The sequence below is a fragment of the Engystomops pustulosus genome, chromosome 11, assembly GCF_040894005.1.
Source record: "Engystomops pustulosus chromosome 11, aEngPut4.maternal, whole genome shotgun sequence".
Taxonomy (NCBI): Eukaryota; Metazoa; Chordata; class Amphibia; order Anura; family Leptodactylidae; genus Engystomops; species Engystomops pustulosus.
In genome coordinates this window covers 40,370,095-40,392,050 of record NC_092421.1, presented here as the reverse complement: position 1 = coordinate 40,392,050, position 21,956 = coordinate 40,370,095, and the positions used below count along the sequence as shown (strand labels likewise).

General features: G+C 43.8%; 1 protein-coding gene and 1 long non-coding RNA gene across 2 annotated transcripts in view; one reads left to right on the top strand and one right to left on the bottom strand.

Moving 5' to 3' along the window:
- The first annotated feature begins 785 nt into the window (after window positions 1-785).
- LOC140105585 (uncharacterized) overlaps window positions 786-21,956 on the top strand; it is a 72,458-nt gene continuing 51,287 nt past the window's right edge. The window contains exons 1-2 of the long non-coding RNA XR_011850592.1: window positions 786-891; window positions 11,023-11,132. This is a non-coding gene — a long non-coding RNA (uncharacterized lncRNA). The remainder of the gene's footprint in view (window positions 892-11,022; window positions 11,133-21,956) is intronic.
- LOC140105584 (elastase-1-like) lies at window positions 12,179-21,482 on the bottom strand. The gene is made up of 6 exons (XM_072129569.1): window positions 21,293-21,482; window positions 16,269-16,378; window positions 15,659-15,753; window positions 15,123-15,403; window positions 14,721-14,884; window positions 12,179-13,000 (listed from the first exon to the last, which is right to left on the bottom strand). Exons 1-6 carry the CDS (start codon window positions 21,387-21,389, stop codon window positions 12,821-12,823), a joined length of 927 nt encoding a protein of 308 aa, XP_071985670.1. The 5' UTR covers window positions 21,390-21,482; the 3' UTR covers window positions 12,179-12,820.

Sequence of the window (21,956 nt, the reverse complement as noted above, 5' to 3'; positions counted from 1 at the left end):
GTTTTGGCATTCAGGATTCCCAGTTGCATTGGTTCTTGTTCAGACACAAGAGGGACAGATGTTTTTTAAAAGACAGAGAAGGCAACAACGAAGAGCAACGAAGAACCACTTAGCCGGTGGTCAGTACTGACTGCCAGTGCCATAGGTTGCTACAAACTAGAGTCATCAACCTAGGCCTTTTTATACAGGTTCTAACATACCATGTTTAAAGAGGGCTTTTAGGGAAGGTTGATACCAATTCACGGTAACATAGTACATACGGATCTCCATACAATACTCTTTCGCAGAGTATTGCCAATCCCAGGTGGTAGGCCATAATAAACTGGACCGGAGAAGAGTGCAATATTTTCTGGACTGTTTAAATTGTCATTGTAATGGCCTATAGGACAAACTATTTGGCTCCACTTGGCCTCCTGGCAAGCTGTTGAAGTCTGGCCACCTCCATTAAGTGACGTCAGGTGTTTCATATATTGCCAATGTACTAATCTCTTGTCATGTGCTACCACCTTATGACTATTTGAGGTATTGTAGCCAAAGTGTGATCTGCCTGTGAAAGAATGGTTAACATTTTTACTCTTTAAATGTAACACTATGTTATCCTTTTCTGCAGCGAGGTCAGTCAACTTTTGGAAGCCTGGAATTACCTCCATTATGTCCTCTGGCTGCAGTTCTAGAGGATTTGTTCAGTATGCTTCTGTGAGCCTGGAGAGACAAGCAGCTTGCTGCTGCTGTCTCTCCACCAGACCAGCATTTCTTTGTGCTCCCCTCCACAGAACCTGCACCAAATTGCGGCCTAAGCAGCCTCTGGTATTCTCCAGCCCCAAGCCATAGGAGAAGGGTTGTTATCGAAACCCAGACTTCAAACCCAACCCAACCTTGAGGAATCTGGAGGTAGGTTCTTCTACCTTAGCCTGTAATCTTTTTCTGCATTGAAAGTCTGTTGATTAACATATAACTCACAGTCTTGTTATTAAACCCTGTCATCACGTGTGATCCCTTGCTGCTGCTACTATCACTTGTCTCTCCTTCACCATCTGCCGGGGACTCCTTCACTACATCCACCAACCCCACCAGTGCCTCGGCATCCGAGGGGTCCCCATGTCCCACCCATTGTTGGATCTCACCCGGTAAGGCCCCCAGGAAACGGTCCAAAACAACTTTCTCCACAATCGGGCTGGGGTTGATGTCTCCGGCTGGAGCCACTTACAGACCAAGTGAATCAGTTGGTGCATCTGTCCCCTTGGTGGTAGCGCCTCCCGGTAACTCCAGCTGTGCACTCTTTGAGCGCGTAGATGCAGATCCACTCCTAGTAGGGCCAAGATCTCTGCCTTTACCTTGGCGTAGTCCCGGGCATCCTCCTTGCTCAGATCATAGTATGCCTGCTGGGGATCAGCGACGAGGAATGGGGCCAACACCTCTGCCCAGTATTTCTGTGGCAACCTCTCACGGGTGGCCACCCTCTCAAACCTTGTCAGATAGCTGTAATCTTTGTCATGGCTTTATGGACCTCTTTGCTGGTGTCCTTCCCAGTCCTTTGCTGAGCAGTTGCCAGGGCTGTCACTTGCTGGTGCAACAATCTGTTTGTTTCCTGCTGCTGCAAGTTGGCCTGCTGCTGAGCCGCCTGGGCCTGTTGCTGCTGAACTACCATGGTCTGTTGCTGCGCTGCCATTGCCTCCTCATGCCTTTGCTGTTGCTGCATGTTGACCTGCTGCAGAGCTGCCATAGCCTGTTGCTGCTGCACATTGGACTAGACAAGCTGCTTTATTAACTCTTCCATGGCTGTGGCTTGCAGCTTCAGCGCTGTCGACATCTATGACATGCAACTAGTGTGTACTTCACTGCACTTTGCCCGCATCCTCCACCATGTGTGGGGAATTGCTCTGGTAGATGCCTTGTAGCAGTGCAGGAAACAGGGACACACGCAGAGTTAAAGTCCAAAAATCAAGTGTTTATTCACACTTCCTTGTCAAAACACAAATTCAGCCTTGGCTTAGGCACATAACAAAGTACAAAATAAACCTTGCCTGGCTGGGCACTGCCCAATACAATAACAGCACCTAACTATACATGTACCAGGCTGCCTGACACACGCTCTTGGCCAGCAAAATATCAGGAGGAACTCAGTTACCTTTGCTGTGTGAACACGGTCCAGCCTTTAGCTCTCCAGGTAGTGCCTCTCCTACTGCTTCTGGCCTGCAGATTATATCAGGCCCTAACGAGGTCTGTGACCCGCACCTGTGGGTTATACAAAAGCCCAGGACTGAAGCCCGGGTGGAGTAGGAGTCCCACTATCAGCCTACCCCTACTCCATAATAAGCAGGCCCAGTACGGACATTACCAATGTGTCCATGTTAGATAGGCCAACATGAACCAAACAGACTTTTCCTGCTTACTATATGTCTGCATTAACCCTTGGGTTACTGCAGACAAATCCAGGGCTTTTACCACCTGCACTTTATCTGCCTCTAAGACAGCGGTTTTCCCACACAACACCTCTTACTTTCTCACAATACATACATTGGAAGTGCCTCAGGAAGGGGAACCTTCTATAGTATTTTTGCCTTCCCCTCTTCTTGCATCTTCTCCCTGACCCTGAATGGTGTGGATGAGGCCTGTTCACCTGGAGCCAACTTCCGTTGCCACTCAGACACCAGGGGAATCCTTTCTTTTGTGGTGTTTCATTCTGTCCTGTTCTGAGTCATTAGACTCCATTTGACCAGTTTTACAATCTGCCAGGAAGAGGAGCCTGGCTGTGTGTATAACACCCCAGGGAGTCTGTTTGATCAGAGGAGCATGGTCTTCCTGAGTGGTAGAATTGAGACTTTAGGTCGGAGGGGTCGAGGTAATGGGGGATGAAAAGAAGCAGCAAACTGTAGTTTTTCCCTCCAAATTTATACAAAGGGAATATCATAGCTGTCCATAGCTGGGGCATAATTCATAATTATGGGTCCCCAGTTACACAGGACAGTTATAGGGTCTAGACACACTCCTGGAGCGAACATCAGAATATGATAAAGAATGGGATAGACTGGAGAATCCAGGGTGGGTTGCTTATTGGGGGTTGACCATGAGAGACTATCTTTTACGGCAGCGTTGTATTCAACATCCATTCATTTTATGGATGTCTTACTGAGCAACTAGGACATATGTCTTTTTATCTAAATTTATCTAGAGGATTTTAGCCAACAGATAAATCAAAGAGCAGAAGAGCTGTAGCAAAAAAAAGAAAAATCTGATGCAAATTTGTCCCAATGTTTTGTAGGTGTTTTCACGGTTTTCAGTTTTTTTTTTACTGATCCGTTGACCCAAAAAATATGTGGATTTTTTTTTTCATGAATGCAAATGAAAAGGCAATAAAAGTCTATGGGTCTGCAAAAAACTATTAACAGTTCCACCTTTTTCAATGATGAGGCTGAGGAACCATGTGTTGTGTTTTCTAACCAATGTTAAACCTTCAGTTTTTTTTGCAGATGAAAAACAAAGGTAAGAATGGAAGCCTAACGCATGTTATGCAGAGAAATAATGGAAACATGGCACAGATGCACAACGGACACAACACATAAGTAAGCGTGATGTTGAAGGACAATAGAGAAGGTCATTAATAGAGATGAGTGAGCACTAAAATGCTCGGGTGCTTGTTATTCGAGACAAACTTTTCCCGATGCTCGAGTGCTCACCTCGAATAATGAACCCCATTGAAGTCAACGGGAGACTCGAGCATTTTTCAAGGGAACCAAGGGTCTGCACAGGGAAGCTTGGCCAAACACCTTAAAACCTCAGAAAATGATGGAAACACCACGGGAATGGACAGGAAACAGCAGGGGCAGCATGCATGGATGCCTCTGAGGCTGCTTAATCGCACCATTATGCCAAAATTATGGGCAACAGCATGGCGATGACAGAGTGACTGAATGAGGCTAAATAGCATCTAAAACATCCAATAATTGACCCTGACACTATAGAAGACGGCATGCAGAGGCAGCGGCAGCAGCGGCAGGCTAGCGAGTGGCATGGCGACATACCCCAAATGGACTCAGGCTTCAAACCAATGGGTGGCAGAGAGGAACCAAAGGAGGTGAGCAAGAAGCACTCAAATGATTTCCTATGTCAACAAAAGGTTGACGGTATATTTAGTCGATAACACAGCATGGTGGCGACATAGTGACCAAGTTCCATAACGTATCTGGTGAAACACCCGAAAAATGAGCCTGACACAGCTCGTTTGATAAGGGGACGACATGTGGAGGCAGCCTTGGAGACGACTTCCATGATTAAGAGTGACAATATGGGGCATCCATATTGCGCTGCTATGAATGAAACTTCAGGTCTCCAGCATGGCGGCGACAGATGCGCCGAGTTCCATTATGTATCTGGTGAAACACCTGAAAATTCTGCCTTACACAGCTCGTTTGATAAGGGGATGATGTGCTGTATATCCTCTCGCGCTCCAGCGTCTGGGGTATAGAGAGTTGAAAGTTGCGCATGGAGACATTGGTGGACGCTGTGGAGGATCGTGGAGGCGAAATGAACAGGAAACAGCAGGGGCAGTATGCATGGATGCCTCTGAGGCTGCCTAATCTTGGGATGGAGCTGGCGGTCCGCTGCCAGGCGAGTTTTTGCCTGTCCAAGCCCCTGTCTCTCGGCTCCTCCCCACCCAAAATGGGCCTGGGGGCCAGAAGCGTTTACTTTGAAAAAATTATAATTTTCAAAGCGGGCGGGGTCGTTTGAATATTTCATCTAGGAATAATGGAATAGCATAGCGGTTCTATTTTTAATTGTCTTTTCGGAAATGGTTCCATGATTAAGAGCGATGATATGGGGCATCCATATTGCGCTGCTATGATTGCAACTTCAGGTCTCCAGCATGGTGGCGACAGATGGGCCGAGTTCCATTATGTATTTGGTGAAACACCCAAAAATTATGCCTGACACAGCTCGTTTAATAAGGGGATGATGTATGGAGGCAGTAAAGTAGTAGTAGATTAAAGGTGCTGCAGTTAAAACTATGTTAGTTGGATCTTGGGATGGAGCTGGCAGTCCGCTGCCAGGCGAGCTTTCGCCTGTCCAAGCCCCTGTCTCTCGGCTCCTCCCCACCCAAAATGGGCCTGGGGGCCAGAAGCGTTTACTTTGAAAAAATTACAATTTTCAAAGCAGGGGGGGGGGGGGGGCTACAAACAGCACTTCTAAGAACCTTTTGTATAAGATCAAGTGTAGTACTGTTCTTATAAGTTTTGGTTATGGCGGGTGAGGGGAATGTAAACAGATGCGCAAGAAGCGCTGAAATAATATCGGTAAATGATAAAAGTTTGCCAGTATATTTTGTGGATAACACAGCAGGGTGGAGACAAAGTTAACAAGTTTGATGTGGAAGCCATGAAAACAACCCAAAATTCTGCCTGACACAGCTCGTTTGCTAAGAGGACGATGTATGGAGGCAGCTATATGGACGACTTTGGGAGGCAGCTATAAAGACAACGTGTGGAGGCTGCTATGGAGACAATTACATTTGGATAGTGCCTGTATGTGGCAGTCCAAAAAAGTTTTCAAACCAGAGGAGCAGGTAGGTGGTCCTCCAGAAAAATTAAATAGATTGAGTGCCTGTATGTGGCGTTCCCAAAAATTGTTTAAAACAGAGGACCAGGTAGGTGGCCCTCCAGAAAAATTAAATACATAGAGTACTATAGCTAGAGCCAGTTGGCCCTGGCAAAAAATAGCCAGTTTCCTCTGCTTTAGTGTACAAAGAGGAGAAGGAGGAAAATGAGGAGGAGGAGTGCATACATTATTCAGGTTCAGCTTCTTTCACCTGGTGGAGAATGGAAATCCTGAGAAATCCAGGCTTTATTCATCTTGATAAGCGTCAGCCTGTTAGCACTGTCAGTCGACAGGCGTGTACGCTTATCGGTGATGATGCCACCAGCTGCACTGAAAACCCGCTCAGACAACATGCTAGCGGCAAAGCAGGCAAGAACCTCCAAGACGTACAGCGCCAGTTCGTGCCACATGTCCAGCTTTGAAACCCAGTAGTTGTAGGGAGCTGTGTGATCATTTAGGACGATGGTATGGCCAGCTACGTACTCCCTCACCATCTTTCTGTAAAGATCAGCCCTACTCTGCCGTGACTGGGGACAGGTGACAGTGTCTTGCTGGGGTGACATAAAACTGGCAAAGGCCTTGTAAAGCGTACCCCTGCCAGTGCTGGACAAGCTGCCTGCTCGCCTACTCTCCCTCGCTACTTGTCCCGCAGAAGTACGCCCTCTGCCGCTAGCGCTGTCAGAAGGGAAATACTGTTTCAGCTTGTGCACCAGGGCCTGCTGGTATTTATGCATTCTCACACTCCTTTCCTCTCCAAGGATGAGAGTGGAAAGATTTTGCTTGTACCGTGGGTCCAGGAGAGTGAATATCCAGTAATCGGTGCTGGAATAAATTCTTTGAACGCAAGGGTCATGGGATAGGCAGCCTAGCACGAAAACTGCCATATGCGCAGGAGTCCCAACTCGCAAGAATTCACTCCCCTCACTGGCCTGACTGTTCATTTCCTCCTCCTCCAACTCCTCTTCTTCTGCCCATACACGCTGAACAGTGAAGGCTGTCTCGCCAACATTCTCCTCCTCATCCTCCTCCACCTCCTCCGATATGCGCTGACAAACAGACCTGAGGGTGCTTTTTCTATCAACAAGGGAATCTTCTTCCCCCGTCTCTTGTGACGATCGCAAAGCTTCTGACTTCATGCTGACCAGAGAGTTTTTCAACAGGCCAAGCAGCGGGATGGTGAGGCTGATGATGGCGGCTTCGCCGCTGACCATCTGTGTTGACTCCTCAAAGCACCTGACAGATATCAGACATCCACGTCCACTCCTCATTGTAGACTTGAGGAAGCTGACTGACCTGACTACCAGTTCTGGTGGAAGTTGACATCTGGCAGTTTACAATCGCTCTGCGCTGCTGGTAAACTCTGGATAACATGGTTAATGTTGAATTCCACCTCGTGGGCACGTCGCACAACAGTCGGTGAGCGGGCAGTTGGAGGCGGCGCTGTGCTGCCCTGAGAGTGGCAGCATCTGTGCTGGACTTCCTGAAATGCGCACAGAAGCGGCGCACCTTCGTGAGCAAATCAGACAGATTGCTTTATGTCTTGAGGAACCGCTGAACTATGAGATTTAACACATGGGCCAGGCATGGCACTTGTGTCAGTCTGCAGAGTTGCAGAGCCGCCACCAGGTTACGGCCGTTGTCACACACAACAATGCCTGGCTTCAGGTTCAGCGGTGCCAGCCACAGATCAGTCTGCGCCGTGATGCCCTGTAATAGCTCTTGGGCAGTGTGCCTTTTATCACCTAGGCTCAGCAGTTTGAGCACGGCCTGCTGTCGCTTAGCGATGGCACTGCTGCTGTCCCTAGAGCTACCGACTGATGGCGCCATGCCCACGGATGGTAATTCGTCGGAGGAGGGGTGGGAGGAGGAGGAGGCATAGTAGGCCTGAGAGACCTGGACCGAGGTAGGCCCCGCAATCCTCGGTGTCGGCAGTATATGACCTGCCCCAGGGTCAGACTCGGTCCCAGCCTCCACCAAGTTAACCCATTGTGCCGTCAGCGATACATAGTGGCCCTGCTCGGCAGCACTCGTCCACGTGTCCGTGGTCAGGTGGACCTTGACAGAAACGGCGTTGGTCAGGGCAAGGATGATGTTGTCTGACACGTTGTCTGACACGCCGCCATGAGGTTGCAAAAGGCCTCGGTCTCTACCAGCCTATAGGGCAGCATCTCCAGGCTAAGTAGTTTGGAGATGTGGACGTTGAGGGCTTGGGCGTGTGGCTGGGTTTCACTGTACTTCCTCTTGCACTCCAGCGTCTGGGGTATGGAGAGCTGAACGCTGCGCATGGAGACATTGGTGGATGCTGTGGTGGATCGTGGAAGCGAAGGTATGGTTTTCGCAGGGGAGGTGTTTGGGCCGGGGTCCTGGGCAGGGGGCTGACTAGCATAGGCATCAGATGACACAGGGGAAGGAGCAGTGGTGTTTCCGGCCGGAGGTGAACGGCCTTGGTTCCATTGAGTGCGGTGTTTAGCATTCATATGCCTGCGCATACTGGTGGTGGTTAAGCTGGTAGTGGTGGAACCCCTGCTGATCCTGGTGTGGCACAGGTTGCACACCACAGTCCGTCGGTCATCCGGTGTTTCTTTAAAGAACCTTCAGACTTCCGAAAATCTAGCCCTTGCCACGGGAGCTTTACTACGTGAAACATTTGGCGCGGATGCACCAGCTCTGGCCCTGCCTCTCCGTCTGGCCCCACCACTGCCTCTTCCAACCTGTTCTTGTCGAGGACTCGCCTCCGTCTCAGAAGCACTGTGTTCACCCGGCCTATCAACCCAGCTTGGGTCTGTCACCTCATCATCCTCCGATCCCTCAGTCTGCTCCCCCCTCGGACTTCCTGCCCTGACAACAACTTCACCACTGTCTGACAACCGTGTCTCCTCATTGTCCAACACCTCTTTACACACTTCTTCCACTACGTCAACAATGTCATCATCACCCACAGACTGCGACCGGTGGAAAACCTGGGCATCGGAAAATAGCTCAGCAGCAACCGGACAAGTGGTTTGTGACTGTGGGAAGGGTCCAGAAAACAGTTCCTCAGAGTATGCCGGTTCAAATGCCAAATTTTCCTGGGAGGAGGCAGACTGGGGGGAAGGAGGCTGAGGTGGAGGAGCTGGAGGAGTGCTGATTTCGGTGACATGGGTGGACTGCGTGGAGACTGACTGGTGGACAAATGGCAAGAAGCATTGTCCGCAATCCACGACATCACCTCTTCGCACTGTTCTGGCCTCAACAGTGCTCTACCACGAGTCCCAGTAACTTGAGACATGAACCTAGGGAGTGTAGCTCTGCGGCGTTCCCCTGCTCCCTCATCAGCAGGTGGTGTCTCACCCTGCCCAGGACCACGGCCTCTGACCCCTGCAGTAGTTGGACGCCCACGCCCTCGTCCTCTATCCCTAGCCCTCGGGTTCAACATTTTCAAAATTAAAGTGTAAACTGTAAACATTTTTTTGTGTTTTTTTGTGTTTTTGTTTTTTTTAACAAAACGATGCTATCCTATTGCTATGGCTAGTTTCTAACCTACACTGACAGCACACAACAGGATTTTTTGCTGTGCCTGATAACTTTTAGTTTTGAAAAAAAAAAAAAAGAAAAAGCAGACTGTGCCTAATTCAATCAAACCCCTAATAAATTGTTCCACTTAGGTGTTTGAGATGGATATGTGTGTCACTAAGAGCTAAACAGAACGTTCGCAAGACTCCCTGCAAATTCGTCACAATATGGTACTAGCTGCACTACAAGCAAATCAACAAAAAATAAAATATATAACACTATTGTAGCGCTAAGAAAGCATGTTGGGTTCTTGTAGAATCCTGCCTAACACTAATCTAATAGAACACCCTAACGCTATCCCTGCAGCAGCAGCAGCTCTCTCCCTAACGGCATCCAGACAGATAATGATGCGAGCAGCGCGGGCAGGGACTAGTCTATTCCAGGGTCACCTGATCAGGCCAGCCAACCACTGCTATCGTTGTGTAAGTGCACCACGTCATGCTGGGTGGAGTGCAGAGTCTCCTGGCTTGTGATTGGCTCTGTTTCTGGCCGCCAAAAATCAAAACGGCGGGAGATGCCATTTTCTCGAGCTGGCGAAGTATTCGTCCGAGCAACGAGCAGTTACGAGTACGCTAATGCTCGAACGAGCATCAAGCTCGGACGAGTGTGTTCGCCCATCTCTAGTCATTAACATAAATTTAGAAGCAAGCCCAACAGCCAATCAACAAGTTTCCGCTAATATGGATATATGGTTTCTTATAATATTGTTCAGTTTTGATAAAAATGTTTTTGGAAAGGTCTTTATACTTTCTTTATTACCGGGTACGGAGTGGTACGGTGCCACACATGTGCTGCACTGTACCGCTCCCGTAGAGCGCCTTGAGCCCATTGCCGTATATGGGGGATGTATATAGGCCGTATATAAGTCGGCCGTTTATACGTCCCCCATACGGCATTGTGAATATAGCCTTAATTCTGAATCTGAAGACAGGTTATTAGTTTCAAAAATGGTCTCAGCCCAGAAAAACCCTTTAATCAAAAGAAAGACTCAAGAATTGATAGTTTTGCTTCTATTGTTTTATTAAGCCTTAGGCTGAATTACCACTATCGAATTAACATTATCACCGCTCAGCTAAATTAAATATTATTCTGTAGATTTTTTAAAAATATACTGTAATACTATGGAAAGACATACTAAATAAACAGCAATCTTCATAAAGCATAAATGAGAAGAAATCACACATAGATACATGTAAGAATAGATGTCTATAGATATTCATGTAATATATGTGTTTGGTCTCTAGACTCTGCAAATTATATCCAAGTGCATTTCAACAACATTGAAAAGTCTAGAAACACAAAAAACAAGTTTTAAACACACAGCTGACAGTATTGTGTTAGGAAATACATTTATCCCGTATATGATAAGTTTTTTAATGTATGTGACCCTCAGATATACTTTCATAGGTAACCAATTTTACATTCTTCGTCATGGAGGCCATATTGAAAAAAATATGCACAGTAGACATTTTTCTGTAATGAAGCAATAACTTTCCTTATGTTGTGTATTTTAATATGATCACAGTTAAAGATGTTCTTGTTATTTTGCTTAAAAACATGATCCAATTATTCACTGAATATAATGCCCACATACGAAAAGAGGCAGGACTCAAGAAAAGTGGTTACTTAAGAAAAGTGCTGAAACATATGCCTCTTTTTTACAGTTGTCATCTGGGCTAGTTCATGGGGACACTAACCTATTCTCTTAGGTTTCATTTTTGGTTTTATATATCTTTCAACATGATGGATAGATATGATATATAATACAGGCAGTGTTGAATTTGTATGTAAGTGGGAACTGTATATTTTATATAATTATATATATTATATAATTGTAGCTCTTGACAAAATTTTTTTTTTTGTCCCATTGACAATTAGCAATAAAGCTTCATTACAGACACCTTACAGCTGATCCCTGCAACCTAGGAGTAAAGTAAAGTATTCAGAGATCTTCACCAGAGGTCACAGTGGGCAAACAGGGTCCGTCTGTAAGTAGGGGACTGCCTGTATATATAATACATAAATTTGTGATTTGTTTTCTTAAATTATAATTGGCCTAAGACTCTATTGATTAAGAAGTGACCTTCACATGGAAAGGGTGTTTGAATGTATTAATTGTTTACAACAATTGCTAAGAAACTGAGGAAATAGTAGGATCAATTATTATGTTTTAGCTAAAAATATTTTATAAAATTGAATTTTTCTAGAGCAACTATCAAACACATTTTCTTTTCCAGTAAGACTTGGTTAAATGTCATAAAATATTTTACAGTCCCTCAGATGTGGTATCATCTGTGCACTTGACATATGAATACACTGGTGATATTGACATGTATTGTACAACACTTAAGAGTGTTATATGATGTGTTGGTGCTTATAAAAACCCAATGATAAAACATGTGAATAAGAAACAAAAAATACAACATTAACAACATTTTAAAGTCTTCAGTATGTTTTTGCTGCTTTAGAAGTTTTAGAAGTTTTTATTTAAAGGGAACCTGTCACAAGGGTCCTTATTTTCACTAAAGACAGGTTGCAAAAGCCCTCTATACCTGCTGTGCAAGTATGCCTTTGTCAATTTTTCAGCATTTTCATTACAATATAATAGTGTGTTTTAACTTACCTGGCTTCCTGACAGAATCATGTGGTGAGTCCCAAGATTTGCAATGCATTGGATGCTTTAAAAAAAAACATAAGTGACTTGTCTATGCTGCTCACTCCTCAGTTCTCAGCCCCCATCTTTTTGCTCCTACATAACTCCTCCCTCCTTCTCCTTCACTCACACAGGGACAGCTCACAGCATGGTTAATTGACATCAGTGGGGAAGGGAGGAATTGTATTCAAGCAGAAAGGTGGGGCCTGAGAGCTGATGAGTCATTGAAAAGCATAGATAAGTCACATGGTTTTTTTAATGTAGTCAAACCAAAGCAAACCTTGGGACTAGCTACAGGATTTTGTCAGGAAGCCAGGTAAGTTGAAACACACTATTATATTGTAATGAAAATGCTGAGAGAAGGCACAAAGTCATATTTGGAATGCAGGTCTGTTGGGCTTCTGCAACCTGTCTTTAATGAAAATGAGGTTCTTGGTGACAGGTTCCCTTTAAAGGAAAACTACCATCAAAATCCATCACTTACTCATAGGTCCAGGCACAGTGACTGTAGTTATCTTCTTATATTTGTTATAATATATATTTGTTACATATCTTATTCCTAAGCAGAATTTTAGAAAAAAGGAGGCTATGCATAACAAATATAAGAAGATTACTTCAGTCACAGTACTTGGATCTATGAGTAAGTGTCCCTGGTCTACCATGCTTAATTTTTTTAGTAGATTTTCTTTAACTTGATGTAGGTGTTGACATGGACCCCATGTAGTACAGCGTGTACAATCATATAAGTGATAACATGAATTCTTAGTAGGAGTAAAGTAGCCTTTAGATCCAGACAGCTATAAAATTTTAACTATACTAGAGGTCTGGACACTGAACTGCTTATCTTTACTTCTGTCTGCATGTAACATCTTTACCACCCACAACTCTAACATTTGCTGGAAATAATCTACACACAAGGTGTTAAATGTAATGAGGCAAAATCCCTGCTATGAAGAGTAAACTAAAAATCCCTTTTACAATCCAAGATTTGAACAGATGTCCAACTTTGAGCTTCTCCTACTGTTAGTGTAGGAAGAAATCACGGATCCTTGTGGCCTCAATCCAAGGAATATATGTTGAAGTTCTAGTGAAGACACTTGGTTTGTTTTCCACTGTACATCCGATGGGACCAAAGCTGACAATACCATGAACTTCCCATTTTTCTCTACCATTTTGGCAAACAAGAGGCCCTCCTGAGTCACCCTGTAGGCAACAAAGTCAGCAAGTCACATATATGTTATGCAAGTTACATTAAACCTTTAAGAACTAAGCCATTTTAGGGCTTTTGTACCAAGCCTGTTTTTATTTAAATCTGCCCTGTGTATAAGTGGTTATAACCTTGGAACACTTTAACATATCTGGGTGATTCCTTGTGACATAGTGGGGCTCATTTACTAAGGGCCCCCCGGACCGCACTTCCGTCGGACATCCCGACGATTTCCGTTTTGCGCCACTGGGACAGGGATTTAAAAGGGATTTTTGGTGCATGTGATCGGATTTTGGCGCAGTCGCGCTGGCTTTCATGCAACACAAGTCGGGGGACGGGCCATCAGACGATCCAACGGATTCGGAAAACCGTGGGATTCAACTTCAAAATTGTGTCGCAAGCCAAGCACTTACATGCACCGAGAGGAAAATGGTGAACTTCGGCGAACCTCAGTGGGGAAGAGATACATGCAGGAAATCCGGCACACAATCTAAGTGAATCGCGGCAGAGTGCATTCCGGACGGACAATGCACTTTCGGGAACTCTGGGGGACCGGGTAAGTAAATGTGCCCCATTGTACTTTAAATTAGTAAAAAATTTGGAAATTTGAAAGATTTCAAATGGTTAAAGGGGTATTCCCACCTAGGCAACTTTAATGTTATTGTTTGTATGATGACAAATAATAAGATTTGCCAATATACTTTCTGTATGATTTCCTCACAGTTTTCTAGATATCTGCTTGCTGTCATTCTATAGAAAGCTTTATTGTTTATTTCCAGTGGACAGAAATCTGACCATGGCAACACAGGTTCACAGCTCATCTAATATATAAGCCTGAGTGTATGTGTGTATGTTGTATGTCCGCTAAAGGAATCTGCACCATCGTGTTTACAATGACCAAATTTTGCACAGCCGCTCTCTGTGACTCAGGGAACGTCATAGACGTTTTGAGCCAACATTTTCACCCCACATTTTCCAAAATCCACTTATTTCCCACCATTTACAGAAGCCATTGTCTGCTGCTGCTGTGGCAGTTGGAAGCTGAGCCGTTATTGGTTGCTGTTTTGCCATAGGTCATTAATATGAGCTCTGATGTGATTGGTTACTATGGGAATGAGAGTCTTAGCCTATGTATGAGGTAAGATGGATAGGGATACAGAGATAGGGGGAGATTTATCTCTGTACAGAGATAGGGAGAAGGGAGATATGTTGTGCTTTAGACAATTCTGATAAATCCTCCCATAGACAAAGAAACAGAGAGAGAGGCAGTCGCTGGAATTAGAGTGTCAGAGACAGAGACTAAATTTACTCACGATGCCACTGAAACGGCTTTGTGGAAATTTACTTTTACCAAAGCACAAAGCCTCCAAATTCTTTCATTAAGAATATCATCGTAAGTTCCATAGCTAAGCATTATTACGATTGGGTGTGATACTTTGCCAATTAAGGAACAGTTCTGCAAATTTAAGAATTTAGTTTCTGGCAACACTAAATTCTTTTATTTTCTTCTGTTTTCCTTACGGTGGAAATACATTTTTAAAATATTTTCCATGGTCTAAGAGCTTTGACTTTATTATTTTTTAAGTGTTTTAGTTAAGTTGTTGCCTCATAGGTAACATTTTAGGTCACATATGATCTCCAGTTAACTTTTTCTTTTTCATGACATGATTTAAATAGAAGAAAAAAGTTATTCTGGTAGTAACATTGGGTAGTTACCTGACAGGCAGCAGGGGGTCCACCAATATCTCGGAAACCAGCACAGATCATTGACTCTCGAACCCTGTCACCCCAGAATTTTTTCTGTCTACATGTTTTGGTATCAATGATTGGCAGCTTTGCTTGGTTCAGAACTTCCGACAGTGTAAGGTTCTCTTTTCCACCTTAAAAAAAACAACAAAAAAACAAATAATGTACAACTGAAATGGGCCTTAATATCACAAGACTTCAGAGTATTGAAGAGTCATAAAACTGGATCAGGAAGATTTGGTTGCCATAGTTTTTTTTTAATGCTGTGTAATCTGTCGCTATATGGAGAAGAATGCCATGGATCATAACATTCATAACATTTCAGAACAATGAAGTCAGTGTTAGCTTTCTTGCAATTTACAAGCATGTTACCTCTGGTATCTCCCCATCCAGTGACCCAGCAAAAATGACCTGGGCGTAGAGTAATTTCTTTTTTAGGAAGGCAGGCATACTGTATAAAGTGTGTGGTCAATATGTCTCCCACAGGCTTGACTAATGCAATATCATAGTCCAACTCATTCAGCTGAGGGTAGCGGAAACGTTCATGCCTGTAAATGCGCTTTACATTATAAATTTTTTCCGTAAGTTCTGTATGGTTGAGGTTATGCTTCCCAAGGACGATCCTCCAGTTAGAGGCATCTTCAGCCTTCCCCCTATTTAACAAACATATCAAAGAAATATCAAAAAATAGATATTGTATCGATAAGGTGTTTCATTTTACTGACTATTTAGGGTATGTTCTCACAAATAAAATTTCTTGCAGAAATTGTACTTTTTTATGTAGTTGTCACATACACCCAAAAACTGACACATAAATTATAATGAGCAATTTAAATTATTGCTTTTTATCAGCAATAATGTGATCAGCAAAAAGATTTTATCTGATGGCTTACAATCATAGCACTCACTTCTGAAAACAGTGGGCCGCAGTGAGGACCCAATTTTTGTGAATGAGCGTCCCACCGCAGACGTGAACATATTTCTTATTTCCCCTAGCCCGAACCTAAGAAATGAAAAGTGCAATGTATTAAGACATTAATGAACATAGTAATAGGTTGCATCTATACATCTTTTAAAGATAAAATGACTTTTCAAACTCAAAATGAAGGAATTGCTATACCAGTGAGGGTCTGACTTCTCACAATCTACTACATCAACCTCATGATCACAAAAACTAGGATCTCAAGTCCTGTAATTTGGATGTAGTGTTAGAAGTCTACAACTACATGGAATTGTCACAGATTGCATATATTGAGGAATGCAGTTTCTCTTAGGAAGTCCTTTAGAGATGAATGCTGGGCATTATGCAAGCTGCTCCATTCAAACAAAAGGGACCTATGATCAATGGGGTCCTTTCATTCTCACCCAACCTACCTATCAGTTACCGCTCATCCTGTATTGAGAAAATAATCTTATGTATTTTATATTCTTAAATAATTTATTTTATCTCGACTTACAGTATAAACATAATCAGTTGTTCAAGAGATGCAGTTTCCATAGAGGAAACTAAAATTTTACCTGTAAGGAAACCTGCCATGGCCAGGAGAACGGGCGTACTTCATACCCAGACACGATCCTTTCAGCAGTGTTTTGTTGGAAAAATGCAACCCCACAGTCGGCCGGCCAGTCTGAGGAAATTAGGAAATTCTGTATAACTAATTTACAAAATCCTAATTTGATACTAATGTCACAGTTTACACAGATTCAGTAAACAGTGTAGAGAGAGCCGCAAGGGAAACAGGTAAAACTATCCCTTACTCAGTGACTAAGTTAGTCCCTGCCTGCATGTGATGGTCGGCTTCCCTGGACTAGCTCTGGACCTGACAACTTCTCTCTCTCTCTGAAAACGAAGACCTCTCCAGAAAATAGGGGGAAGGACTAAAGAATACTAGGGTCTGCAGTACTAAACTAGTGAAAAGATTGCTGCAAGTAACTTGGAGAACTAGCAATCCCTGCATGCACACAAACACACAGCCGAGACTGAACATAGGAAGGAGGGCAATAGGGAGGACAGGAATAAAGGGCAACAACCAGAGCAGGTCCACAAGGCACTTACAATTACATAAACACAAACAAAAGGGGAACAGACCAGAAAGTGGTGAGTGCATACGTGAGAACAGACAAACTTTAAAATCTCTCACCACAGACAAAGTAAGAAGTTACTAAGTATAGATGTTCAAACAGACTAAGTGGCAATATTATTAGTGGGGCCCCTTATTCTAAAGTAAATTCAATCATTTGAGAAGGGGACATGGCAAACTTCACCCCAAAATCCACGTATATTATATTGATTTGTTACCATATATCTGCAGAGCATTTTGTAGATGGTAGACTCCCTTTAAAGGGCTTGTCTGGGATCTAATTTTTGGACATGAAGACTGCCGTATATAGTACAGTGGCTGTTTTTGGTATTGCAGCTCAGCCCTATCACTTTAGTGTAACAGAACTGCCCAAAGGCTATGTTATAGGTGATCAATTTGTCCAATGCATTACCATAATGAACTTTTACATTTACCAGTCATTTTATGGTATTATAATTATTCATGATTTAATAATAAAAATATACCACATTCTCAACATTTTTTGAATTTTAACATATACACTGGCATCCCAGTTAATTAACATATTTTCCCATTACTGCCTAAGCCTTATAAATATTTAAAGTTTCGTATATAAATACAGAAAGCTTAGTAGAGAAATATATGACCAGAATCAAACTCTTTACAGGAATACAGCACCAGAACCAAGCTCCTAACAAAATTACAACACAAGAACCTAGCTCTGCACAGAAATGCAGCACCAGAACCAAGCTCCATAAAGAAATAGAGCTCTATAATGAAATTCAGCATAAGTACTGAGCTCAGTACAAAAATACAATACCTACACAGAGTTTATTCAGAAATACAGCACCAGAACCAAGCTATTTACTGAAATATAGCACCAAACCCAGACTCTGTACAGAAATAAAGTACAGAACCTACAGAGATACAGTACCAGAACGGAGTTCGACAGAACCAGAATGAGACTTTTTATAAAAATAAAGAATTTTATATTTAAACATTGCTCACAAATTGATATTTCATATATACAGTTTCCCCTAATTAATTTCCATATATAAAGCCCCTCTGATAGAGTAAAAATAATCCAGCATGTTTCGAGGATTATTTTCAGTAATTTTGTAATACTCATGGGTGACTTTGAAGTTGGAATTCCCATAGTAGGAAATCAACTGAAGAATGACCAGCTGCCATAACGACCAGTCCTTTGCCGCAAAGTACGGCAGAATTCTGCCATAAACAATTGAGCAGATTTATCAATCTGTTTACAACAAAATTCTGTACCACTTTTAGCGTTTAGACAGTTTTCTGTGCGCAAAATAGAATGCTAATAACACTTTTGATAAATCTGTCCCAATGTATTTGTGATTTTGTCAGTTATTTTTGGTTTTAAGAAAAGGGATGACTAGAATTTTTAGATTTTCTTTGTTTTTGGAACTTTGTTTTTACATTTTTAAAATTATTTGGTAATATTTTCAACCACTTACTGACATTTGACTTTATAGTACATCACAGTGTAGTTGAAGTTGTTTGGAAAGGACACAAGGGCTGAGCTCTCTTCAAACATACTTGGTATTTAAAACCTTGGTGCCGGTGGGTGCCGCCATCTTGGCGGGATTATTGCTCTCTGATGACAGCATGTGACAGCCTGGAGTCTGTACGAGCTTGACACTTCTGAAGGTCAATTACAGTGTGTTGGTGGCACACTGTAAACAATCTGCAGTAAATCCACTGTATACCGTATATACTCGAGTATAAGCCGACCCGAGTATAACCCGAGACCCCTAATTTTACCACCAAAAACTGTGAAAACCTATTGACTCGAGTATAAGCCGAGGGTGGGACATGGATTGGTCACAGACACCCCCCCAGTATATAGCCAGCCAGCCCCCTATAGTATACAGCCTGCCCCCAGTAGTATACAGCCATCCCAGCCTGCCCCCAGTAGTATACAGCCACCTAGCCTGCCCCCAGTAGTATACAGCCTGCCCCCAGTACTATACAGCACTGCCCAGCTTGCCCCCAGTAGTATACAGCACTGCCCAGCTTGCCCCAGTAGTATACAGCACTGCTCAGCTTGCTCCCAGTAGTATACAGCACTGCCCAGCTTGCCCCCAGTAGTATACAGCACTGCCCAGCTTGCCCCCAGTAGTATACAGCACTGCCCAGCCTGCCCCCAGTAGTATACAGCACAGCCCAGCCTGCCCCCAGTACTATACAGCACTGCCCCCAGTAGTATACAGCCCAGCATTAAAAAAAACAATAAACTTATATACTCACCCTCCGGTGGCCCCGATCTGCAGCGCTGCTCCCCCGATGTCCGCGCGGGTCCTCTTCTGGCTTCCGCGTCAGAAGAGGGTGGGACATGGATTGGTCACAGACCCCCCCCCCAGTATATAGCCAGCCAGCCCCCTATAGTATACAGCCTGCCCCCAGTAGTATACAGCCATCCCAGCCTGCCCCCAGTAGTATACAGCCACCCAGCCTGCCCACAGTAGTATACAGCCTGCCCCCAGTAGTATACAGCCTGCCCCCAGTACTATACAGCACTGCCCAGCTTGCCCCCAGTAGTATACAGCACTGCCCAGCTTGCCCCAGTAGTATACAGCACTGCCCAGCTTGCCCCCAGTAGTATACAGCACTGCCCAGCTTGCCCCCAGTAGTATACAGCACTGCCCAGCCTGCCCCCAGTAGTATACAGCACTGCCCAGCCTGCCCCCAGTAGTATACAGCACTGCCCAGCCTGCCCCCAGTAGTATACAGCACAGCCCAGCATGCCCCCAGTAGTATACAGCCCAGCATTAAAAAAAACAATAAACTTATATACTCACCCTCCGGTGGCCCCGATCTGCAGCGCTGCTCCCCCGATGTCCGCGCGGGTCCTCTTCTGGCTTCCGCGTCAGTCCACTGTACATTGCGCAGGACGCTGCCATTGCTGTCTCCCGCTGATGATGTCATACTAGGCGCCCAGTGCGATGTACAGGAGGTAGAAGAGGTGCCGGGAAGCCAGAAGAGGACATTGGGGGAGCAGCGCTGCAGAAGAGGACATCGGGGGAGCCAGAAGACGACATCGGGGGAGCAGCGCTGCAGATCGGGGCCACCGGAGGGTGAGTATATTAGTTTATTATTTTTTAACTCGTTGTGACTCGTGTATAAGCCGAGGGGACGTTTTTCGGCACATTTTTTGTGCTGAAAAACTCGGCTTATACACGAGTATATACGGTACCTCAAAACTACTGTATGAAAGCATATGGTAGGAATGAGCAAACCCCCAAGGGTTAAAGTACCCTAAGAGGTCTGCAAATACAGTAAAAAAGAAAATTCTAAAAGTTTAAATGATTCCCCTTCCCCTAGAAAAATAAACTAAATCAAAAACATGTTAGATATTGCCATCCGGATCTATCAAAAAGTCAAGATGAAAATATTAAAACGGTTATTCCTGTCAGTGAAACCCATAACGGAAAATAGTACCCAAATGTCCGAATCGCCACTTTTTTGTCATTTTGCAAATCATAAAAATTTAAATGAAAAGTGATCAAATAGGCGTACAGTGACAAAGGATTTTTAAAGGAGGGGAGCAAAAAAGGAAACACAAAAAATGAAGAAGGGCATCAGCAGGAATGTGTTAAGATTTTTTGAATCCTGGAGGGTTTGATGACTAATACAATATAGTGCAGTAGATTTCTACTGTGAATTGTGCCAGCCATGGGAGGCTCTGAGAGGTGCCTAGCTGTGGTAGTAACCTACAGCTGCACCTATTACATCATGGAAGGGTAGAAGGGGGAAATAAATAAAGTATGGACACCTCTGTGATGACTAATACATTTAACAACATTATATAATGTATATAGACTGGACCTAAGGAGGTTAAAATCCACTTCTAGAATAGTTTTTTTTTCACATTTTTTTACCAATGAAACATACCTGCGTTGGTAACAGTGCACATTTGTACTGTTTTAGTTGCATTTCTCCTTTCTACCCCAAAACAATTAATTTTTCCTAAAATTATCATGAGACTGTCCCTTATACAAAAACATTATCACAGAATATTTTCTCAGCAAATTACCATTGGTAATTTTAGAGATTTTTTTTCTTGAAATACTACAGAATATTTTGGATTATATGTCTATACATGTAGCATCTTGAAGTCATTGACAGTGACCTGGCATGGTTTAGTTATGAAGGGATCCTGTGCTCTTGACCATAGGAAATTTTTGGGGAATTTACCTAGTTCTGGGAAGTAGAGGGTTACTGGAGCTTTCTGAACATATGTATAGCATAGCAATATCTCACAATCCTCCAACACTTAGCAGATGGTTTATCTAGGGAGGACAAACCCTCAGGGATCGCCAAACATAAACCTTCTGTTATCATTGATCTATTACAGAATATACTTAGCAATAATGATTTGCTCAATAAATATTGTGAATTCAATAAATTGCAAACCAAATAATCAAAGATCAGATTTGGTAACAAAACACTTACCCAGGTGTAGGAACTTGGGATGGATAATATGTTGAGGCGAGGTTGCCTGTGCTAATGACAGCACAAAAAGCAGGATAAGCAGATCCTTTAAAATCATTTCCAGGTTCCTGAACTGCTGTACTGAGGCTAGTCTTGCTATTTATACAGCAGAGGCAGTGTCATGATGAGCTTTACACAGGGGACACAATATTAACTTTTGCTGTTACCAGGGTCCTGATGCCTGTACAACAATACACCCTGATCAAAACACATGGGCCTGGATAGTTCTGCATGTGCCTAGCATTCTACCTAGAAACTCATCGCTGGGACTTATATCAGCAGTTTTGTACTGGCTGGCAGAAAACAGTTCAGTATCAGACCACTGAATTCATGAAATGGGTTATTACTTTAATCAGTCGATCTGTGCTGTCATTGTGATATATTGGGGGTCATTTACTAAGGGCCTGATTCGCGGTTTCCCGACGTGTTACCTGAATATATTTCCGATTTGCGCCGATTTTCCCTGAATTGCCCCGGGATTTTGGCGCACGCGATCGGTTTGTGGCGCATCGGCGCTGGCATGTACGCGATGGAAATCCGGGGGGGCTGGGGCGTGACTGTCGGAAAACCCGACGGATTCGGAAAAACCTCCATATTTAAAAAAAAAAAATTGGTTGCACGGGCC